This window comes from Xyrauchen texanus, chromosome 29 (assembly GCF_025860055.1).
Source record: "Xyrauchen texanus isolate HMW12.3.18 chromosome 29, RBS_HiC_50CHRs, whole genome shotgun sequence".
NCBI classification, from domain to species: domain Eukaryota; kingdom Metazoa; phylum Chordata; class Actinopteri; order Cypriniformes; family Catostomidae; genus Xyrauchen; species Xyrauchen texanus.
Window position 1 is genome coordinate 39,596,058 of NC_068304.1, and position 21,074 is coordinate 39,617,131.

Consider the following 21,074-nt stretch of genomic DNA (forward strand, 5'->3'; position numbering starts at 1 on the left):
ACACAAACATCCCAGGCGCGTACCGGTCGGAGCCCCGCCCACACCTCGGCTACTCAGACCACATCTCTGTTATGTTAATTCCAGCATACAGACCGCTCGTCAGATGCACAAAACTGCTTCAGAAGCAGGTGAAAACCTGGCCAGCAGGAGCCATCTCTGCTCTTCAGGACTGTTTTGAGTGTACTGACTGGCACATGTTCAGGGAGGCTGCAACATATGGCGATTCTACCAACTTGGAGGAATACACAGCATCAGTGACCAGCTACATCAGCAAGTGCATTGATGATGTCACTTTCTCCAAGACCATCACCACACGCTCCAACCAGAAGCCGTGGATGACTGCGGAGGTGCGTACGCTGCTGAGGTCCCAAGACTCCGCCTTCAGAGCAGGCGATAAGGCAGCCATAAGAACAGCTAGGGCCAAACTGTCACGGGCAATCAGAGAGGCAAAGCACGCACACGCCCAGAGAATCCACAGTCACTTCCAGGACAGCGGTGACACGCGGCGCATGTGGCAGGGCATCCAGGCCATCACCAACTACAGGACAACATCAGTTGCCTGTGACAAAGATGCCTCCCTTTCAGATGCGCTGAACGACTTCTACGCTCTGTTTGAAGTGCAGAACGACGTGGTGGCGAGGAAGACCACCCCTCCTCCCAACGACCAGGTGCTCTGTCTTACCACGGCAGATGTGAGGAAAACTCTACGTAGAGTCAACCCACGGAAGGCTGCTGGACCAGACAACATTCCTGGCAGAGTGCTCAGAGGATGTGCAGACCAGCTAGCAGATGTTCTTACCGAAATCTTCAACATCTCTCTGAGCAGTGCCGTTGTTCCAACGTGCTTCAAGGCCACCACCATCATCCCCATGCCAAAGAAGTCTTCAGTGTCCTGCCTCAACGACTACCATCCCGTCGCACTTACACCCATCATCGTGAAGTGCTTCGAGAGGCTCGTCATGAGGCACATTAAGACCCAGCTGCCCCCTCACTAGACCCACTGCAGTTTGCGTATCGTCCAATCCGTTCAACGGACGATGCCATCACCACAACCCTCCATCTGGCCCTCACCCACCTAGACAATAAGGACTCATACGTTCGAATGCTGTTCATAGATTTCAGCTCAGCATTCAACACAATCATTCCCCAGCACCTGATTGGAAAGCTGAAGCCTCCCTCTGCAACTGGATCCTGGACTTCCTGACTGGGAGACCTCAGTCAGTCCGGATCGGGAACAGCATCTCCACCACCACCACACTGAGTACTGGGGCCCCCCAGGGCTGTGTGCTCAGTCCACTGCTGTTCACTCTGCTGACTCACGACTGTGCAGCAATGCACAGCTCGAACCACATCGTCAAGTTCGCAGATGACACGACCGTGGTGGGTCTCATCAGCAAGAACGACGAGTCAGCATACAGAGAGGAGGTGCGGCGGATGACGGACTGGTGTTGAGCCAATAACCTGTCCCTGAATGTCGACAAAACAAAAGAGATGGTTGTTGACTTTAGGAGAGCACAAGGTGAACACACTCTGCTGAACATCGACGGCTCCTCTGTGGAGATCGTCAAGAGCACCAAATTCCTTGTTCACCTGGCGGAGAACCTCACCTGGTCCCTCAACACCAGCTCTATCACCAAGAAAGCCCAGCAGCGTCTCTACTTTCTTCGAAGGCTGAGGAAAGCACATCTCCCAACCCCCATCCTCACTACATTCTATAGAGGGACTATTGAGAGCATCCTGAGCAGCTGCATCACTGCCTGGTTTGGGACTTGCACCGTTTGGACCGCAAAGCCCTGCAGAGGATAGTGAGGACAGCTGAGAAGATCATTGGGGTCTCTCTTCCCTCCATCAAAGACATTTACAAAAAACACTGTATCCATAAAGCAACCAGCATTGTGGACTGACCCCACACACCCCTCACACAAACTCCTTATCCTCCTGCCGTCTGGCAAGAGGTACCGAAGCATTCGGGCCCTCACGGCCAGACTGTGTAACAGCTTCTTCCCCAAGCCATCAGACTCCTCAATACTCAGAGACTGGTTTGACACACACACGTGTCCTGAGTTGCACTTTAATTACCGTCACTTTATAACTGTCTGCTACCTCAATAACTGCTATGTGCATAGAACACATAGTATGTTACGTTTACGTTTTTAGAAACTGTCATCTTTTTGTACTGCTGAGTACTGGTCGGCGCTGCACTGTCTATTGTCCTGTTCATTGTCAGTAATTTGTTGTACTGTCCCGTACTTTTTGCACATGATTGCACGTGCACTTTATATAGGTATATATATAGGTATTTTATTTCGTCATGTGGTTCTGTGTTGGTCCTTTGTTGTTTTTATGGAGCACCATGGTCCTGGAGGAACGTTGTCTCGTTTTGCTGTGTACTGTACTAACTGTATATGGTTGAAACGACAATAAAAACCACTTGACTTGACTTGACTTGATCTGCAAAAAGCAGCGATGAGATCCCCAGCCCACCGAACCGCACACCTTCCCCACCCCGACTACGCCTCGATATCCTGTCCATGAATATCACAAACAGGATTGGTGACAAAGCGTAGCCTTGGCGGAGACCAACCCCCACATGGAATGAACTCGACTTTATATCAATAAGTGATGTTTTTAATTTGGTCAGTAATTGTCAGATAAATAAGTACGGCAAGTATAATTTATTTTGGCTTTAGTACAATGATAATATAAATGCAAATTATTTTAATAGTCTTTTACCAATTTTTTTCTTTAGTCTTTATACACAAAAATATATAGTGACCTTTATTTTAGGAGGGGGTCCCTCACAAGGGGGTCCCCATATTTGGGCATCCTTATCAAACCCCTGCATTAGGGTGTATTTGAAGTCCTTTTGTTTTTTGCTGTGAAGTTACCAATGCTTTGTTGGACATCGCTACTATGTCAGCGGAGGGGTGCTGGCAGGGATGTTTTGAGTCAAAGTCAGTGTTCATGCTGTTTGCTGCTTAGACTTCCAACTTTTCAGTCTGTTTTCTTTCTAAATTCACACATTCACATGACATAGTTTCAGCAGATCGTTCTCTCAGGACTGTGGAGAAACCCCAGACTCCAGCTCCCATCACCCCTTGCTGCAGTCTCCACAGTGATGAAAGAGTTGCATTGGTAAACACACCAATCCAAAAGTCCCTGGACACACTCAATATGCATCCCTTCACACAGCATTCCAGCATGCACTCTGTTCTCACGGCTTTTGCAAGACACACACACACACACTTTCATCACTTGAGAGAATAACAGCCTCCAGCTGCTGTGGAAAGCTCTGCTCCAGACAAGAAACATTATTTGGGAAGAACTGGACATAACTTTGTTATGAAAATGATGTAATTACTTCAGACAACTGAGAACTGCTGTGACCCATACGTTTGGTTGCTTTTAATGGAATGCCAGGGTAAAAAAATAAAATATTAGAATAGTATTAATTTAACCCTCCTATTCTGATAAAGAATGACTGCTTACTTGACTGAACGGAAACAATCCCGGTGTTATATATATATGTATGTATATATATATATATATTAAAGAAGTGATAAAAGTTCTTCTTCCCTGAAGTAAAAATTTAATAAAATAATGCACTTCTTATGGCATTTTGTGTTTTTAGATCTAATTTACATATGCATGTCTGTTCACAATTCATTTGCATATTCAAATGAGCAAATTTATGTAACTTCACAAAATTAAAACCTATACTTCTATAAGTTGAAACATGAAGAAAATATGAGAATCTGTCATATTGAGGGCAGATTGCAGACATCTGGTGAAGAAAAAAAATTAAATCATGTTATGACAATAATAGCCAGTAGATGGCAGCAGTGATCTTTGCGGCCACCTACTTTGGTTTGATTTGGAGAGTCAGTTTTCGCAATAATGTCACTTTATGCTTAGTCAAACCTGAACTTGTGTTAACTATAAAAGACATAGAATAATTATTTTGATACCAATCGTTTTATTTACATTTTAAAAAGTAAGTGAACCCTTGGATTTAATAACTGGTCGGTCCTTGTTTGGAAGCAATAACCTCAACCAAGCGTTTACATTAGCTGTGGATTAGACCTGCTCAACAATCAGAAGGAAGTTTGGACCATTCTTCCTTAAAGATCTGCTTCAGCTCAGACATATTCTTAGGATGTTTGGTGTGAACGGCTCTCTTGAGGTCATTCCACAGCATCTAATTGGTATGAGGTGCCCATTTTACACCATGCTGTCTGTTCATCCCAAACAGTTCAACTGTAATTTCATCAGTCCACAAAACATTTTCCCAGTAGCGTTGTGAAGTGTCAAGGTGGGTTTTTGTCAGACTGAGAGTGATACTCTAAAAGTCCCACAACATTCCTCAGAGTTCCTCAATGTTCACACACAGCATGGGAATGTCATGCATTCACTGGCGAAAATATTTAATTCAACAAAACTTCGACTGAGCTGCTGCAGCTGATACGGAAGATTTCTATAAACACAGCGTCTCTTGCTTTTCACATTCCAGCTTCAGTAGGTCCAATAGACTCAGACGCCCCATAATAACACTGTGCAATTCTCCAATGTTTGGTTTTCCAATGTTGTGTTCCTGTTGCCAGGGGAGACCCTGTGCCATTGTCTAAGGCACAAACATCCTCTTGAAGTCCAGTAAACACTTCCTGTTTGTGAGTCATATCAACACCCCAGTAACCAGGAGAAGAGGGGTAGATTATCAGAATTGTCCTAAGCAGTCATTGCATAACTTGTAGTATCTTAAGACGGGAAAAGGTCACATGTGACTTGTGGGAATTAAAGAAAGAACTCAGCCAAAAATTAAAATGCTGTCATCATTTACTCACCCCCTCCTATTGTGCCAAACCTGCATGACGTCCTTTTCTTCCACAGGACTCAAAAGTTGCTGCTCGTTCCTGTACAATGAAATCATAAAGTGACCAAAATAAACATAAAAGTAATCCCAACGATTCTTTAAAATCCAGCTGGTTGGTGCATGAGGCTGAGGAAGTTGGGTGTCTCTAATGCAGTCTTTAATAAAATAATAAAAACGAAATATTTAGATTTATGTTACTTCAATTTGATGGAATTTTGTTATAAAATTAAAATGCCTAAATCTTAAAAATAGGCTAAAATTGGGGACTGGGTATCTCAGCGAGTATTGACGATGACTATCACCCCTAGAGTCGTGAGTTTCAATCCAGGGTGTGCTGAGTGACTCCAGCCAGGTCTCCATAGCAACCAAATTGGCCCGGTTGCTAGGGAGGGTAGAGTCACGTGGGGTAACCTCTTTGTGGTGGTGATTAGTGGTTCTCTCAATGGGGCGTGTGGTGAGTTGTGTGTGGATCGTGGAGAGTAGCATGAGCCTCCACATGCTGTGAGTCTCCTAAGCAACCAAATTGGCCCGGTTGCTAGGGAGGGTAGAGTCACATGGGGTAACCTCCTTGTGGTGGTGATTAGTGGTTCTCTCAATGGGGCGTGTGGTGAGTTGTGTGTGGATCGTGGAGAGTAGCATGAGCCTCCACATGCTGTGAGTCTCCTAAGCAACCAAATTGGCCCGGTTGCTAGGGAGGGTAGAGTCACATGGGGTAACCTCCTTGTGGTGGTGATTAGTGGTTCTCTCAATGGGGTGTGTGGTGAGTTGTGTGTGGATCGTGGAGAGTAGCGTGAGTCTCCACATGCTGTGAGTCTCCGCGGTGTCATGCACGAGTCACATGATCAGATGCGCAGATTGACGCTCTCAGAAGCGGAGGCAACTGAGACTTCTCCTCCGCCACACGGATTGAGGCGAGTAACCGTGACACCACGAGGACCTACTAAGTAGTATGAATTGGGCATTCCAAATTGGGAGAAAATAGGCTAATATATACATGTATTTAAACAATGTAGTGGTAATGAGAGCATCATAATGACCATCTTTTCTGCATTGCAATAATGAGATTTAGGAGGTGAAATGCACGTACATGTAATGGAAATAATGTCACAATGTACAAAATCTTCACAGCCCTAAAAATAGGCTCAATGTCCCATATGCAAAATATGTTTTTGTCATTGTTTGCATTATCACTCTTATGCACTCAAAATTGTATTTATTTATTTTTTGCCAATTTTTAAGATTTCTGTAGTTAAATTCCATAAAATCAGTTTGTACAGTTTTTTTTTTCATCAAAAATAAAATAAACTTAAATATTAATTTTTGGTATTTTATTTTGTTAAAGATTACTCAATTCAATTTGTCAGAATTTTGCTGAGATTAAAATGCGTAAATCTTAAAAATGATTGTTTTGAGTACATTCATCCTCTGTAAATTGACAGAAAAAAAGTGCATTAAGACGAACATTAGGGATAGAAAAAAATCATATTTAATTAATAGAACTGACATGAGAGAAAAATAGATTGATAATTTCTATCAAAATGAGAGCATCACATTTTAATTACCTTTGATTCACGGATGCGCGATCAAAGCGAGACAATCTTCTGTCTCAACTTAAAAATGATCCATGTTTACGGACACAACACTGACATTTATTGACATTTTTCAGCAGTATTCAGATTTGGCAAATCAAATTTCTCTTTCATGTACTTGTTATATCAGTCACAGGTTGTGATTGTCAGTTTCACCTGCGGCTCATTTCACTTATGCATGAATGCAATCCACATGCATTATGAATTATGGGGCGGCTGTGGCTCAGGTGGTTGAGCGGATCGGCTGCTAATCACAGGGTTGGCGGTTCGAATCCCGGCCCACACGACTCCACATGCCGAAGTGTCCTTGGGCAAGACACTGAACCCCAAGTTGCTCCCAATGGCAGGCTAGTGCCTTACATAGCAGCTCTGCCGCCATTGGTGTATGAATGTGTGATTGGGACGCAGTGTAAAGCACTTTGAATACCGCTAAGGTTAAAAAGGCGCTATATAAGTGCAGACCATAATGATAAATATGCATTCACTTTTGTAACTATACCCTGTTATAAGCATGTACCAGTTTAATACCGTTCTTCCTAAATGTCGCCAGACATTCACATAAGAGGTAAAACACAAGAGTCAGGAAATAAAACGATTTCACGCTTTAATATAGAGAACATTCAGCAATAATTTATTTCAGAATCTCAAAAACCAACACATCTCTCATCTGGAAAATTCTGTATCAGTAACAACAACACCGCTTTTGAAAAATGTTATTATACAAATTCTTAATAGAAAAAAAAAGAATAAATTAAAATGTGGAATTTGGTTATATTGATCCCGCCCCACAATTCCACTTTAGTTTTTTTCTACAACACCATTTTAATTGTGTCCCGTTATGTCTGAAATTAACTTCTGAAACATGCTCTATTGTCAAGATGAAGTGCGAGACCGTTTAGTTACTAAAGTTCTTCATTTTGCACGACTGGTATTACGACTAGACAACAGTACGAAAACGTCTACAGCTGGGAAACGAAAGCAGTAACTGGTCTTCCTGTAGCACCTGAACGTGTCGTTACCGTCTCCCAGCTTAGACTGAAAAATAAGACAAATACTGATTTATAAAAATCATTAAACCAATGGTCAATGATGAACTTTTAAAAGAACACAAGGTTTCCATAGTCCTGCCTATAAATGCTGATAAATGCGTGAGCTTTTTTTAATATAAAAAGATGCATTTTATTGAGTACAGGTAGACAAGAGGTGCGAGTTCACGTTGGTCTACAAGGGTTCGGGGGGGTACGAGGTCAGAGCGAACTCAATGCACGAGCGTGAGGTGCTTTTATATATGGAAAGGGCTGTTTTGAAACCATGTTTAAGTTTTAACCTCAAGCTACACCGTGTGCGCTGAGCATGCACAAGACATATACATCCGATAACTGGGGGTTTGGAAATGGGTGATAGTATTTGGGTTGTAACGGTAGTGTGATGTCAACCCTTTAATGAATGAGAGTTGTTAGTTGCATATTTGAATGCACAGAACACGGACTACAACTGTTTGACGTTTATTAAACGATGTTGATAATTAACGGCAACGGGTGTGCTTTCAACTTCCTGTTTCTTAAGGTACTTTGCGTACACACTGTTTTGTATCTTGCAGACCGTGTCATGAATGTGGTCTTCAACTTTATGGCTTGATGTTTTTCGTCGGTCAAAAATGACCGAGGGGCACCCGAGGCTTCGGTTCAGATCTCGCTGATGGCATAAACACCATGTTTTCACGCAGGTGACGACGGAGGTTTTAAGCTTTTAAAACGAAGCACCTGCTCTATTCTCGTCACATTTGAAATGCTTATCTCTTGAAATTCTTCACATCATTTAGCCTGAAAAATGTTGTTGGTTTTAAATGGATGGTTCACCAGAAAATGATAATTCTGTCATTTACTCTTCCGCATTTTGTTCCAAATCTGTAGGACTTTCCTCCTGTGGAACACAAATGGAAATGCTCTACAGAATTCTGCTGGCCTACAGCTTCAGTCACCATTCACTTTCATTATGGGGTGGCTGTGGCTCAGGTGGTAGAGCGGGTCGGCCACTAATCGCAGGATTGGCGGTTTGATTCCCGGCCCACATGACTCCACATGCCGAAGTGTCCTTGGGCAAGACACTGAACCCCAAGTTGCTCCCAATGGCAGACTAGCACCTTGCATAGCAGCTCTGCCATCATTGGTGTATGAATGTGTGTGAATGGGACAGAGTGTAAAGCGCTTTGGTAACCTCTAAGGTTTAACATAAGCGCTATATAAGTGCAGACCATTATATGGAAAAAAGATGCAATGAAAGTAAATGGTTGACAAGCTGCTTTACAGGTTTGGAACAACAACACGAGGTTGAGTAAATGACTTTTATTTTGTAATTGTTTTGTGTGGACTCTCCCATTAAGTCTTTGTGCCTCGTTACGTTATGCTCATCTGACTTTAAGGTTTTATAACCACAAGCGTAATGTTTTAATTGTTATATAGTTGCAAGTATTATCCTGAATATTAAAAACACAAGACAAACACATAAAAACATAAAACCTACAAGGCCAAAATTGTTTGGTGTCCCAGGTAAGGTTCTGTGTTTTATGCTGCGTTCCGTTCAATTTGGAAAGTCGGAATTTCCAACTTTCTACTTGGGAAAAGTGCAACGGAACGCCACTGGAAGTTCCAACTTGGGAACTCAGATTTCGCCAAGATGCAGTTGCTTTACGTCATACAAACATGTCGGGAACACTGCAAAAAGTAGTTTTAGTCATTTTGCCTTGTTTTCCAATAAAATGATCTAAATTGAATTTTCAAAGTTAACAAAATTCAAATTACGTTTATGCTTGTAACAAGAAAAAATGACCAATGGCGTAAGAAAACAAAAAACTTGATTAAAAGAGAAAACATGTTTATTTTTCTTAACCAATTGGCAAATAGTTTTGTCATGTTTTAAGCATAAATCCCACCAAATTTGGTTAATTTCTCTCAAAAAACAACAACAACAAAAACAACATAAGAAACCCACAATGATTTATCTTCTTATACTATTAAATTGGGTTTTTCTTTTCTTGTTTTAAGGACGTTTAGACATTTTAACTGGAAAATAATCAAAAATACATAGAAAGTATATGACTTTTTGCAGTGCACCCAAGTTAAAGTACAAATTGAATGATAAATATTCACTTTTAAGTAAATAAAAAGCATTAATGAGTAAATGTTGCAACATGACATAATAGTAAAACTTGTTCAGAGATTGGCGAGTGAAATACGGTAAATGATAAATTGCACACAGCTTTATTTATCCTCCGCAATTTGTTTGCTAAGAGAGTTAGCACTGCAGGTTTCCTTCTCTTTGCGTCATCTTCCGAGAATCAGACAATGGAATGCTGTTATGGTCGGAGATCGGGATATCAAGAAGGAATATTGACTTTGAATGGAACTCCGCATTAGAGACAGCTTTACTGATGTCACAAGTATACGGAGAAGGACTATGGGGTTTGTAGTTTTTTGGGCTGTGATAGTTCTGCATGCATACAGCAGGGCATTATGGGGCATTACCACATTTCCAAATACCTCGAAATCATGTACACTACCAACACCAAGACATTTTTGTTTTTAAAATAAATTCTTGTTTCTGTTCGCCAAGGATGTTCTGCCAAAACCCTTAGTGATGTTGCAAATGTATATTACTGTTTCAAATGAGTGTTTTATTTATTTTATACTTCAATATTTACCCATGTTAGCAAAGCCCCAGTCATTCCTCCAGTCCACAAAGTAAATACGGTCACCGAATCCTTAAGAAATCATTCCAATGTGCTATTTTGGTACTCAAGAAGCTTTTCGTCTCGTTTTAGCGATAAAGTGTTGTAGAGCGGAGGAGGGCGGGGCCAGGCCGGAACGACGCACGCCCGGTCCCCAATCAGCCTGATGGGGCGCACAAGGGATATAGGCGGCCGGTGACGACAGTTCAAGAGTGAGAGAGAATTACGGGCAGCTGCCCTGTGTGGTTATGTTGAGCCCTGTTAAGCCGGTTCTCACCTCTTCCTTCCCCATCTTAACTCCTTTACATTGGTGCCGAAACCCGGGAAGGAGGAGGGATGCCCGTTGCAGAGTCCTCAACACTGCCATCCACCCAGGGGAGCATCGTTGCCATCCACCGGGGGACGGAGTAGCCCTACCTCCCGAATGCGGGGAATGGCCGGCGTCTTCGGGGCGAGTGGGGACTGGACTTCCCGACCGCTTGGCGTGATGGAGCCGCTGCCAGGGGCGAAGGAGTGTCCCCATGGGTCGCCGGGAATGTGGAGGTGCGTTCGGTCCGATGGGGATCGGAGGTCTGACTCCGGTCCACCCGGGGATGAGTGACTGCCGTCTGCCTGAGAGGATGGAGGAGTGATCGAGGACCATGCGATGGCGCATCAGAGAACCGGTGAATGAGTTTCTTTTCTCTCTCTCTCTCTCTCTCTCTGTGTTGGCCTTTCCCTCACCCATTTATTTATTAATTTTTTCCCCCTCCTGTCTCCTCCCAGGTCAAGGAAGGCTGGGATGACCAGGATGATTTCCTCCTCCTGTCCCATTAACACCCTTACAAGTGTCTTTTCAGTTTTCTGAAACCTCCCAAACGAGAAACAGACAATTTTGTTTGAGATGAAGGCTATTCTGTGCACGACCGACAAACTGGATTTAACCAGGAAGGAGAAAGAAGTGGATGGCTCAGTTGCACAACAAGAAGACAAGTACATCAATGTCTCTAGTTTGAGAAACAGACTCCTCAAAATGTCTTAAACTAGCAGCTTCATTGACCAGCACATGCAAAACACTTGCATTACTGCAAGAAGAGGATTCTTTGAGGAACAAAGTTTGAAGACTACAGAATAAAACATACAAATTGTCATTTGTAACATTATGAATGTCTTTACTGTAGTTCTTGGTCAGGGCTTGGTGACAGGTCTTGGTGACAGGGCTTGACTGGTAATCTGGCATACCGGGCATTTTCCCGGTGGGCCGACGCACTTTGGGTGCCGATCAGGAGCGGACCGGCCATCGGGAGAACCGAGCAGGACGGTGTGTCGGCCGCAAGACGTGCCGAATGGGCCGCGTTAAGCTAAAATGAGCCACTGCGTTATGCAGAACGGACCACAAAACGGCACTGCGATATGCAGAAAAGGACAGCGATCACCCCCCCACCCCCCCAACAACTTGGGCCAGTTGCCATGTACTTTTGGGCCTGTTGCCATGTACTTTTGGGCCAGTTGGAAATGTACTTTTGGGCCAGTTGGAAATGTACTTTTGGGCCAGTTGGAAATGTACTTTTGGGCCAGTTGAAATGTACTTTTGGGCCAGTTGCTAATGTACTTTTGGGCCAGTTGCTAATGTACTTTTGGGCCAGTTGGAAATGTACTTTTGGGCCAGTTGAAATGTACTTTTGGGCCAGTTGCTAATGTACTTTTGGGCCAGTTGCTAATGTACTTTTGGGCCAGTTGAAATGTACTTTTGGGCCAGTTGAAATGTACTTTTGGGCCAGTTGCTAATGTAAAATCCCAGGCCGATTTCTCTTCCCAGTCCAGCCCTGCTTGGTGAACAGAAGGATCAATTTCTTTCAAAAACAAAAAAATTCTTAAAGAGTTTTAAAATTTTAAATGGAAGTGTGGTTATTAATGATACAGTTATCATAATGTTCCATGGAGTCGACAGATCTACTTCAGATTTACATGCATCTTGTCATTTCAGTGGAATCCTTTTCACAATGTTGCATCTTTTATGATATTTTCAGGGTTAATCTTCAATTCCAGGAAGATTGGAGAAAGGCTTTCGCCATTTAAATGCTTTTTTCTTTCCATAAAATATTATAGAACATAAAAACAGAAAGTCCACAAACAAAAGGTCCAGAGGCTTATTTATAGTTCATAGTCCAATCAGAAGAGAGGCTGTAGAATGAAGGCAGGGCTTGTGGTCACACTTCTTTTTTTGACCAGAACTGAGAACATAAAGAGCTTTACAAAGAAGATGGTTGACGACAAAGCAGTCCATCGGAATGTGTTTTTGTGCATGTCGTGTATGAGAGAGAACGCCGTTGATTCTCTGACATCAGTGCAGAGCGACACACGACAGCAGGGGACGAATGTCTATTTGAGCATGTGTGTGCATGAGTTGGGGCTTATCTATAGTACAACGCTGACACATACATGCGTCCACGAGAAGTCTTTCGTATGCGCGTCACTCCAGCGACGGATTAATCACTGAGGGCTTGTGCATACCGAGGAACTGGCTTTCAGCTAACTGGGTCAAAGTTCAAAGTCTAAGAAGGAGGGTCGGGAAAGGTCAAGCTCAGTTCCGTCCATTTAGACTCCTGTATTTCCATAGTTCATAAGCACTGTACTGCTGCATATACACAGAGAGAGACAGGAAATAGGTGAGGTGGTACTGGCTCCAGCCTTACGGGTTATTAGGAGTTGAGGTCCGGCCAGTGGACAGGCCTGCCGTTAGAACACTCTTATTGAGAGAGGAATGAGGGATGAGGGTTCAGACGAGTGTTCCCGGCTTTGCCTTCTCGTGTCTGTACCACTGTACGTCTGCTATCTCAGCACACAGAGGACTGCTCAGGAAACAACTATCGTTGAATGGCAATCTGCAATGAGAAACAGACGAACGTGTTGGACATCTTTTCTTTAAAGATGTTACATTAAAAGCTGTTGTAAAATGACACATTCTGTATTAATTCGCCGTCATGTTGCTACATTTCATGACAACCGTAATCAGCTGACTGACTCTGTGGAAGAATCGTTTATTCATATAATAGTAAATGCATCAATAATAAACGTAACTTTCATTGAATATTGGTGTCTTTAATCGAACAGTTCATCAAGAACCATATGAAAAGAGTTATCAAATGAGATTTGTACTTTTTGTGAAGTGTTTGAGAAGCATTGAATTCCAAAAATTATATAGATTTTTTTGCAATGAAAATAAAATGTTATCATGACATTACTACGATATAATATTTTTGCCATGCCACTCATCCCAATAACAACGTTTTAACCCAAAAATAATAATAATTACTTCGTGGCCCTTCGTGGACAAAAATGTCAACGTCAGAAAATGCCATAAAAATATGATATATTAATATTATTTTCCACTTTCAATTAGTTCATTTTTTTAACTACCAAATATTAATTCATTTTCAGGATTTTAACCCTTTAAATGCCAGTTTGTTTATATAGTGCCACTGTTGATTTTTATTAAATAAAAAAAATATATATATATTTTCCAGATGCTAAATACTGAGGATTTATTTTATTTTTTTCTATCATTACTGTCTGGGATATCTCAATGATTAGCAACAACATTGATTTTGATGCATTATTATTGTTTTGTGCAGTGTCAGATTAAAAGTAAATAAAAACTACCATAAAAATATTATATATTAATATTATTTTCCACTTTCAATTAGTTCATTTTTTTAACTACCAAATATTAATTCATTTTCAGGATTTTAACCCTTTAAATGCCAGTTTATATAGTGCCACTGTTGATTTTTATTAAATTAAAAAAAACAATTATTTTCCAAATGCTAAATACTGAGGATTTCTTTTTTTTTTTTTTTCTATCATCACTGTCTGGGATATCTCAATGATTAGCAACAATTTTTGTGCAGTGTCAGATTAAAAGTAAATAAAAAACTACCATAAAAATATTATATATTAATATTATTTTCCACTTTCACTGACTTGCATTGTTTAACCAACATCAGTCCTGATCATAACAACCAAATATTAATTCATTTTCAGGATTTTAACCCTTTAAATGCCACTGTTGTTTACACACACACACACACACACACACACACACACACACACACACACACACACACACACACACACACACACACACACACACGTTGTTTTTCCATGTTTTATGGGGACTTTCCATAGACATAATGGTTTTTATACTGTACAAACTTTATATTCTATCCCCTAAACCTAACCCTACCCCTAAACCTAAACCTCACAGAAAACGTTCTGCATTTTTACATTTTCAAAAAACATAATTTAGTATGATTTATAAGCTGTTTTCCTCATGGGGACCGACAAAATGTCCCCACAAGGTCAAAAATTTCGGGTTTTACTATCCTTATGGGGACATTTGGTCCCCACAAAGTGATAAATACACGCTCACACACACACACACACACACACACACACACACACACACACACACACACACACACACACACCTAACAGAAAATAAGGGAAAAGCATGTATTTGCTCCATAGGCTAAACATGAAGAAAATCACACCATCTGGTGGAAGATATATAAAAAACAATAATAATAAATTAAATCCAGGGCTCCAGAATGAAAACATAATATCACAGAATTCATGATTTTATGCTTTAATGGCACTGGGATGAAATATTGCAGTTTTAATGGGTATATTTTGTCCTGAAGGTCCTGAGTGTAACTATTTTGTGTACACAGTGTATTATAGATGTATTGTAGGATATATAAAAATTCCCCCAAAAATACACACCTTCGGCAAAATTTATGCCGTTGACATGAACACAGCCAAAATGATCGAAAAAAATAAATAAATAATGAAGAAGGTCGCACAAGGGTTAAACATTTTAACTCATTTTAACTAACAAATTCAGTTACAAGTTAAATTTAGCACACAAGAAAATGACAAAGCGCAATAAAAAAGGCGAAGGAGTGAAGAAGTGATATACAGGACATGCAGAGAGACATAGAGAGAGAGAGAGCGAGAGAGAGAGCGAGAGAGAGAGAGCGAGAGAGAGAGCGAGAGAGAGAGAGAGAGAGTACCTCTCTACTGGTCAGTGCTTTGGTGAGAGGAAGAGCGGTCTTCAGTAGGAGAACTTTCAGTTGCATCACTGCCCCGAGAAAACACACACACACACACATTCAAGCAGAGGTGGATTAGTGAGACAGAGAGAGGAAGAGAGACAGAGGTTAGCATTTGTGGGTAGCAGTGACCAGTTAATATAAAGGGAGTTGTGTAATTTCGACACTGTTACACACAATTAAAGTGAACACACACACAAACACACACAAAGCACTGGGTACAGTTAGGCGAACCTCAGTCTAAACCAAGAGTCCAAACTTTGACCAACGTCCTGCTCTTTGAAATAACGTCCCACTTACAAAGTAACAAAGCCGTGTAATCTCAAAGACAAGAACACACACACTATCTTAGAGAACCAAGCTGAAAATGATTTTATGTAGCTATAGACTTTGTGTTTGTGTAGTTAAGTGGGTCAATGGGTAATGCTTTAGTGATGAAGCACCAGCACTGAGTTTGTGATATAACACATTTATAACACTATGAACTCCTTTAACTACTATTCACTCGCATGCTGTTAAGATGACTACTTACCAATTAGATCTAGCTGTAAACTAATTTTGTTTAATCCATCTACATGTTTCTAGAAACTCTTTAAAAACTAAAATACAGTTTCTAGGTGCTGCGGTGTCATCTGAGGGGCAAATGGAAGTTCTTTCTCTTACCCGCTCTGCCAGTTGAGGATGTGTTGTGGGCTACAAGGAGGTGTAGCTGCAGGGTTACTACAGGGCGTTCCACTCCTCTGACTGTGTGGAGATGCAGCTAAAACAAACACATACATTATTATTATTACTACACGCTAACGCATACAGTAGAGCTAGGTGTCATGTGTCAGAGATAAAGCTGACTGCTCCTTGCTATCACCCTCTTGACAGTGTGAGAGCTCCTGGAAGAGGTTTGGATCTCTGAGTGTTTCTGCCACCCAGAATGAGGTGATAATCCCCCCACACACTGACCAGACCACCCTGACAGCCTCCACACACACACACACACACACACACACACACACACACACACACACACACACACACACACACACAGCACACACACACACAAAGTACTTCAGTGGACAAATAAGAGAGGTCTGAGAGATGCTGAATCAGTGCATTAGCACATACAGTAGAAACCTGTCAGTGTCAAATTAAATAGGTTGCTGGTACCATACATACCAGCGTTTAAAATGGGTACCGCAGACCAAATTCAAAATATTGGAGAGTTGTCTCCCCCGCCCACCCCCTCCTCCCCAGACTCGAAGCTCACGCGGGTTGCCAGGTTGAGGACACGCAACAGGAACGAGCATACTGACAATGGCAAGACGAGCCTTACACTGAAAGATGCTCAGCTAATGGATACATTTGCAATGTTGTTATCAGTGTTGCCAACTATTTTCAATGGAAAGTAGCTAAAGCCTGCTCGAAAAGTAGCTAAATGTCGCCAGATGACGTCATGCGTCATTAGCATATTAATGACGTCATCGCGTCGTATTTGCATTCTGCCTAATTTGTCGGTACTGTAGCCTACTTCAGTTTATAATAACGGTTATCTCCCCTAAACCGTGCTCATACTGTTTTTATATAAGTATATAGCCGAATGTCCAGTAAAACGGTTCTCAATTACATATTTTCTGTTAGACAACGGAACGGAACTTAGCTAACGTTACATGTTTATGAGTTTGAAGAAGGTTTATTGTTGTGTTTGGATAAGTAAAATGTATCAGAGTCTGTAAATATACGATCTGAAGTCGGAGAGTTCAGAAACCGAACCGGAATGAACTAAAACTCTGATTAGTAGTGAATATAAGCGCATGCCAAGAAAAAACGGTCAAATTAAATGTTTTGAATTAAAACAAAGGAGAAGGCAGCTGCTATGTGATCACTGATTGGTTCCTGCTAACACAGCGTGCACATGCGCAGCTCATTCATGTCTATGGCGTGCAGTCAACGGAATGTGCTGCTCCTCTCAGCCGCTCACTGAACAGAGCAGACGCAGCGGGGAAGTAAGACCTCACGCTTGCAGTACTGGCGATATTTGGAAAGTTGCTAAGGTTTGTCCAAAAAGTCGCTAGATTTGTCGCTAGTCGCTTTTTTGAAAAAATGTCGCTAAAAGGGTCTGAAAAGTCGCTAAAAATAGCGACAAAGTCGCTAAGTTGGCAACAATGGTTGTTATTGTTTGCAAATTATAAACAAGGTCATGGCGATTTGTATAACTGTCTATGTTAGCTAGATGCATTGCTGTCTTCCATGGCTGCAGTGCGCTGTGTTTGAACGCTAACTTGTTTCAAATCTGGCAACCAGGTGTGTCGAAATACTATTGGTGAGTGGGCAGTGGGCGGGATCGCACAGGCCAACACACAGACAGATATTCCGGCCCGGAACAGACAATTCAAAGTAGAATATTCTGGCTGTAGCAATATTTTCGGAGCACAAATCTGTGTTACGACGAGGCACTTACAATGGAAATTCAGTGGGGCCAATTTTTGGAGGGTTAATAAGGCAGAAATGTAAGCACTTACACTCATTCTTTTGTTGAAACTTGTGTATTATTTGAGCTGCAATGTTGTTTAAATCTTATAAATATTTTTTAGAAAAGGTTTTCCCCTTTTTCACCCAATTTGGAATGCCCGGTTCCCAATGCGCTATTAAGTCGTCATGGTTGCATAGTGAATCGCCTCAATCCGGGTGGCAGAGGACGAATCTCAGTTGCCTGAGTGGCTTGTTGAGTGCGTTGCCACGGAGACATAGCGCATGTGGAGGCTTCACGCCATCCATGGCATACACCGAGAACGAACCACATTATAGTGACCTCAAGGTGGTTACTCCATGTGACTCTACCCTCCCTAGCAACCGGGCCAATTTGGTTGCTTAGGAGACCTGGCTGGAGTCACTCAGCACACCCTGAGATTCGAACTAGCGAACTCTAGGGGGTGGTAGCCAGCGTCTTCACCACTGAGCTACCCAGGCCCCCGAATTTTGCTAAAGTTATTTTTTGTGGTAATCAATATTATGGCACAAATGCTGTCGATTGAGCTTAACTTGTATTGAACCCAGAATATTCCTTTAACTCATAATTCACAAAGAAGAAAATACAACATTAGGTGCACGTTAAGCCATTGCACCACTGATGTATACTAAAAGAAATCTGAATTTCAAACTGCAAATATTATGACCATGTTGAAGTGTGACCATGTGTAACGGGAGCCAGCCGGTGTGTTATAGCTGTGCGGTATTTGTAAAGCTCGCTCCCCTGACCTCAAGAGCTGCACTAGCGTCTGACACTAGGGGCTGTAGCCTTCAGCCTCCATATTAGTGCACCCGCCTCGCATACCGGAGGCGCTGTTTTGAATCCCGCTCTGAGCTGGTTGAGCAGGTTCGGTTGCAGTGGTGCCGTGACCCGGATGGGAGTGAGGTTAAGGGGAGTAATGTAACGGGAGCCAGCCGGTGCGTTATAGTTGTGTGGTATGTGTAAACCTCACTCCCCTGGCCTCAAGATGTCACTAGCGACTGACACGAGGGGCTGTAGCAATTAGCCTCCTCGTTAGCACACCTGCCTCCCATACCAGAGATGCCGGTGTGAATCCCACTCGGAGCGGGTCCGGTTGCAGTGGTGCCGTGACCCGGATGGGAGTAGTGTAACGGGAGCCAGCTGGTGTGTTATAGCTGTGCGGTATGTGTAAACCTCACTCCCCTGGCCTCAAGAGGCGCACTAGCGACTGACACTAGGAGCTGTAGCCTTTAGCCTCCTCGTTAGTGCACCCACCTCCCATGCCGGAGACACCGGTTCGAATCCCGCTCGAAGCCAGTCGGGCAGGACTGGTTTCACATAGGAGAGAACAGCACTCGCTGCTCATTTTGTGAAAGCCAGACAAATTTGTTAAGCGTACTGGGACTGTACGCAATATTTGACTGTTAGAAATAAGTTTAAAACATTAAATTACGACATAATTTGGCATAAATTGTTAGTAGTTTTTTTTTTACTCCTTTAAGAGTTGTATGATGTTACCAGTTATGAATCATGATGTTGAGTTCTAAAATAACGCCTCTAAATTGTAAATCCCTTTATGTCTAAGTCACCTTTTGTTTTTTGTGTACATTGCATATTTGTGTAACCTGCTGACCTGGTGACTCCTTTCCTAGTGTTCCTATCCGTCCCCCACGTCCATCTGATGCATTAGAGCTTGTGTGCGTGATGCTTCTGTGCTCCTTCAGTGATCCAGACGAGCGCTGATACCAGCATCTCAGTTCCTCTGACACCGCTGCCCGCCCCCCTCCTCCCCCCTCCCTGCCCAGAGATGGAGTCCTCACAATCTGTGAACGAGAAGGCGTCAACTTCCCGCTGCCCCCGCCCACTTCCCCATCCTCTCCGGAGCCCCACCCTTCCTTATAAAGGCCCCCGGCTGTGTAGGAGTTGGAGGTCTTAAACTGCGCCTTGACGCTGTAGTGCCCCTCCTGGTCATTCTCCAGGCTGCGGACCACCACAGCGTTGGGGCTGCTGCCCTCTGTGTAAAGCGGGTACTCTTTGATTCGGTACTGCGATGAGGGCTGGCTTTGACTGTGGAGGTACACGCCCTGGTGACTGCCGCACACGCTTCCGTGAGTGCCTCCGTTGCGGGCCGCCAGATTGGGCATGCTGCCAGAGTTGGAAGCACCCAGGTGCCCGGCGGATTTGTGCCGTTGCCGCTGGCGCTGCCGGGCTTTAGAGGGCGAGTCCTCGGCTAGTGTGCAGTAGTTGGGGTTGGAGGTGGACGAGGGGTAGTAATGTTCCGAGCTGGAGTGGCTGGTGCACGACGAGCAGTCGTCAGGGACCATCGAGCCATTACTTCCTGTCCTCTGTGGACCTGACAGGAAGAGGTCAGGGCTAAGTCCTGTTTCGGTGTCCGCCTCCAAGGAGAGCAGCTTCCCCTGAGATTCCAGACTGGAACTTCGCCCACGGAAGGGCTGAGTTAGACTGAGAAAGAGAAGAAAACATAATTAACGTGCATTGAACCCGCAACATTCCTTATAAGTGGGCAAACAGATACTAAAATAATAGATTATGTTGGCATGTTGACAACAGAGGATGCTAGAGAATGAGAGTGTGTGTGTGTGTGTGGCAGCACCTGGCCGAGTGGACGTAGCTCCGTGTTCTCAGGTCAGGAGTGGAGGGCATGCTGGATTGGCTGTTCCAGTGAGGGAGGGAGCGCACAGGGCTGTTCTGAAGAGAGTTACTCCCACCTGCTTCACAGCTGCCTGTGCTGGGGAACCGCCTGTGACTACTGCAGAAAGAAGAGAATAATAAACTGGTCATCTAATTAGGATGAATAAGGCAGATTCACACGCAAAAACATGTATGTTGCATTTTGTTGCAGGGCAGATTTGCGCACTTTGTGTGACAGGTTCCATTGGGCTGGCATTGACGTGTTTGAATCATGTTCATTGTGTATAGGCCTTATGCCATGTGCCTACTCATGCTTTAACAGTGCAGGAGAAGTGGTTGCCGATTCGTCCGTACCTGGAGTGGGAGGAACGTTTCTTCACCCGTTCATAGGGTTCGTCTAATGAGCTTTCGCTCCACATGCGCGGTTTAATGGGAGACTTATCATAGTCGCTGCGCTGGTAGTGCAGGTGTCGCAGTCCGTCCAGGGACTGCGGGGGAGGAGGCCGGCTGTGGGTGGGGGGTCGGGGCGGGAGGCCTTTATGTGGGGAGGCAGCCGGCGAGAACGTGGGGGTTCCTGTCATCTGGGGGTCATCTAGAGAACAGAGAGGGAGAGGAAGTGAAGTTTAAGGTATAGATGTATACATGACTGGATGTTAGGCTGGTG

General features: G+C 43.3%; 1 protein-coding gene across 3 annotated transcripts in view; it reads right to left on the reverse strand.

Moving 5' to 3' along the window:
• Nucleotides 1-6,657: 6,657 nt before the first annotated feature.
• Nucleotides 6,658-21,074, reverse strand: part of LOC127622731 (FERM domain-containing protein 4A-like) — a 100,467-nt gene continuing 86,050 nt past the window's right edge. For 2 of the 3 annotated variants that reach the window (XM_052096787.1, XM_052096786.1), the window contains exons 19-23: nucleotides 20,765-21,002; nucleotides 20,373-20,528; nucleotides 19,392-20,221; nucleotides 15,943-16,039; nucleotides 6,659-13,050 (exon numbers count right to left, since the gene is read on the reverse strand). In XM_052096787.1, the coding sequence (XP_051952747.1) occupies nucleotides 12,945-13,050; nucleotides 15,943-16,039; nucleotides 19,392-20,221; nucleotides 20,373-20,528; nucleotides 20,765-21,002 (1,427 nt within the window). In that variant the 3' untranslated portion in view covers nucleotides 6,659-12,944. Of the gene's footprint in view, nucleotides 13,051-15,942; nucleotides 16,040-19,391; nucleotides 20,222-20,372; nucleotides 20,529-20,764; nucleotides 21,003-21,074 lie in introns of all 3 variants that reach the window. The other variant, XM_052096788.1, reaches the window with a different exon arrangement.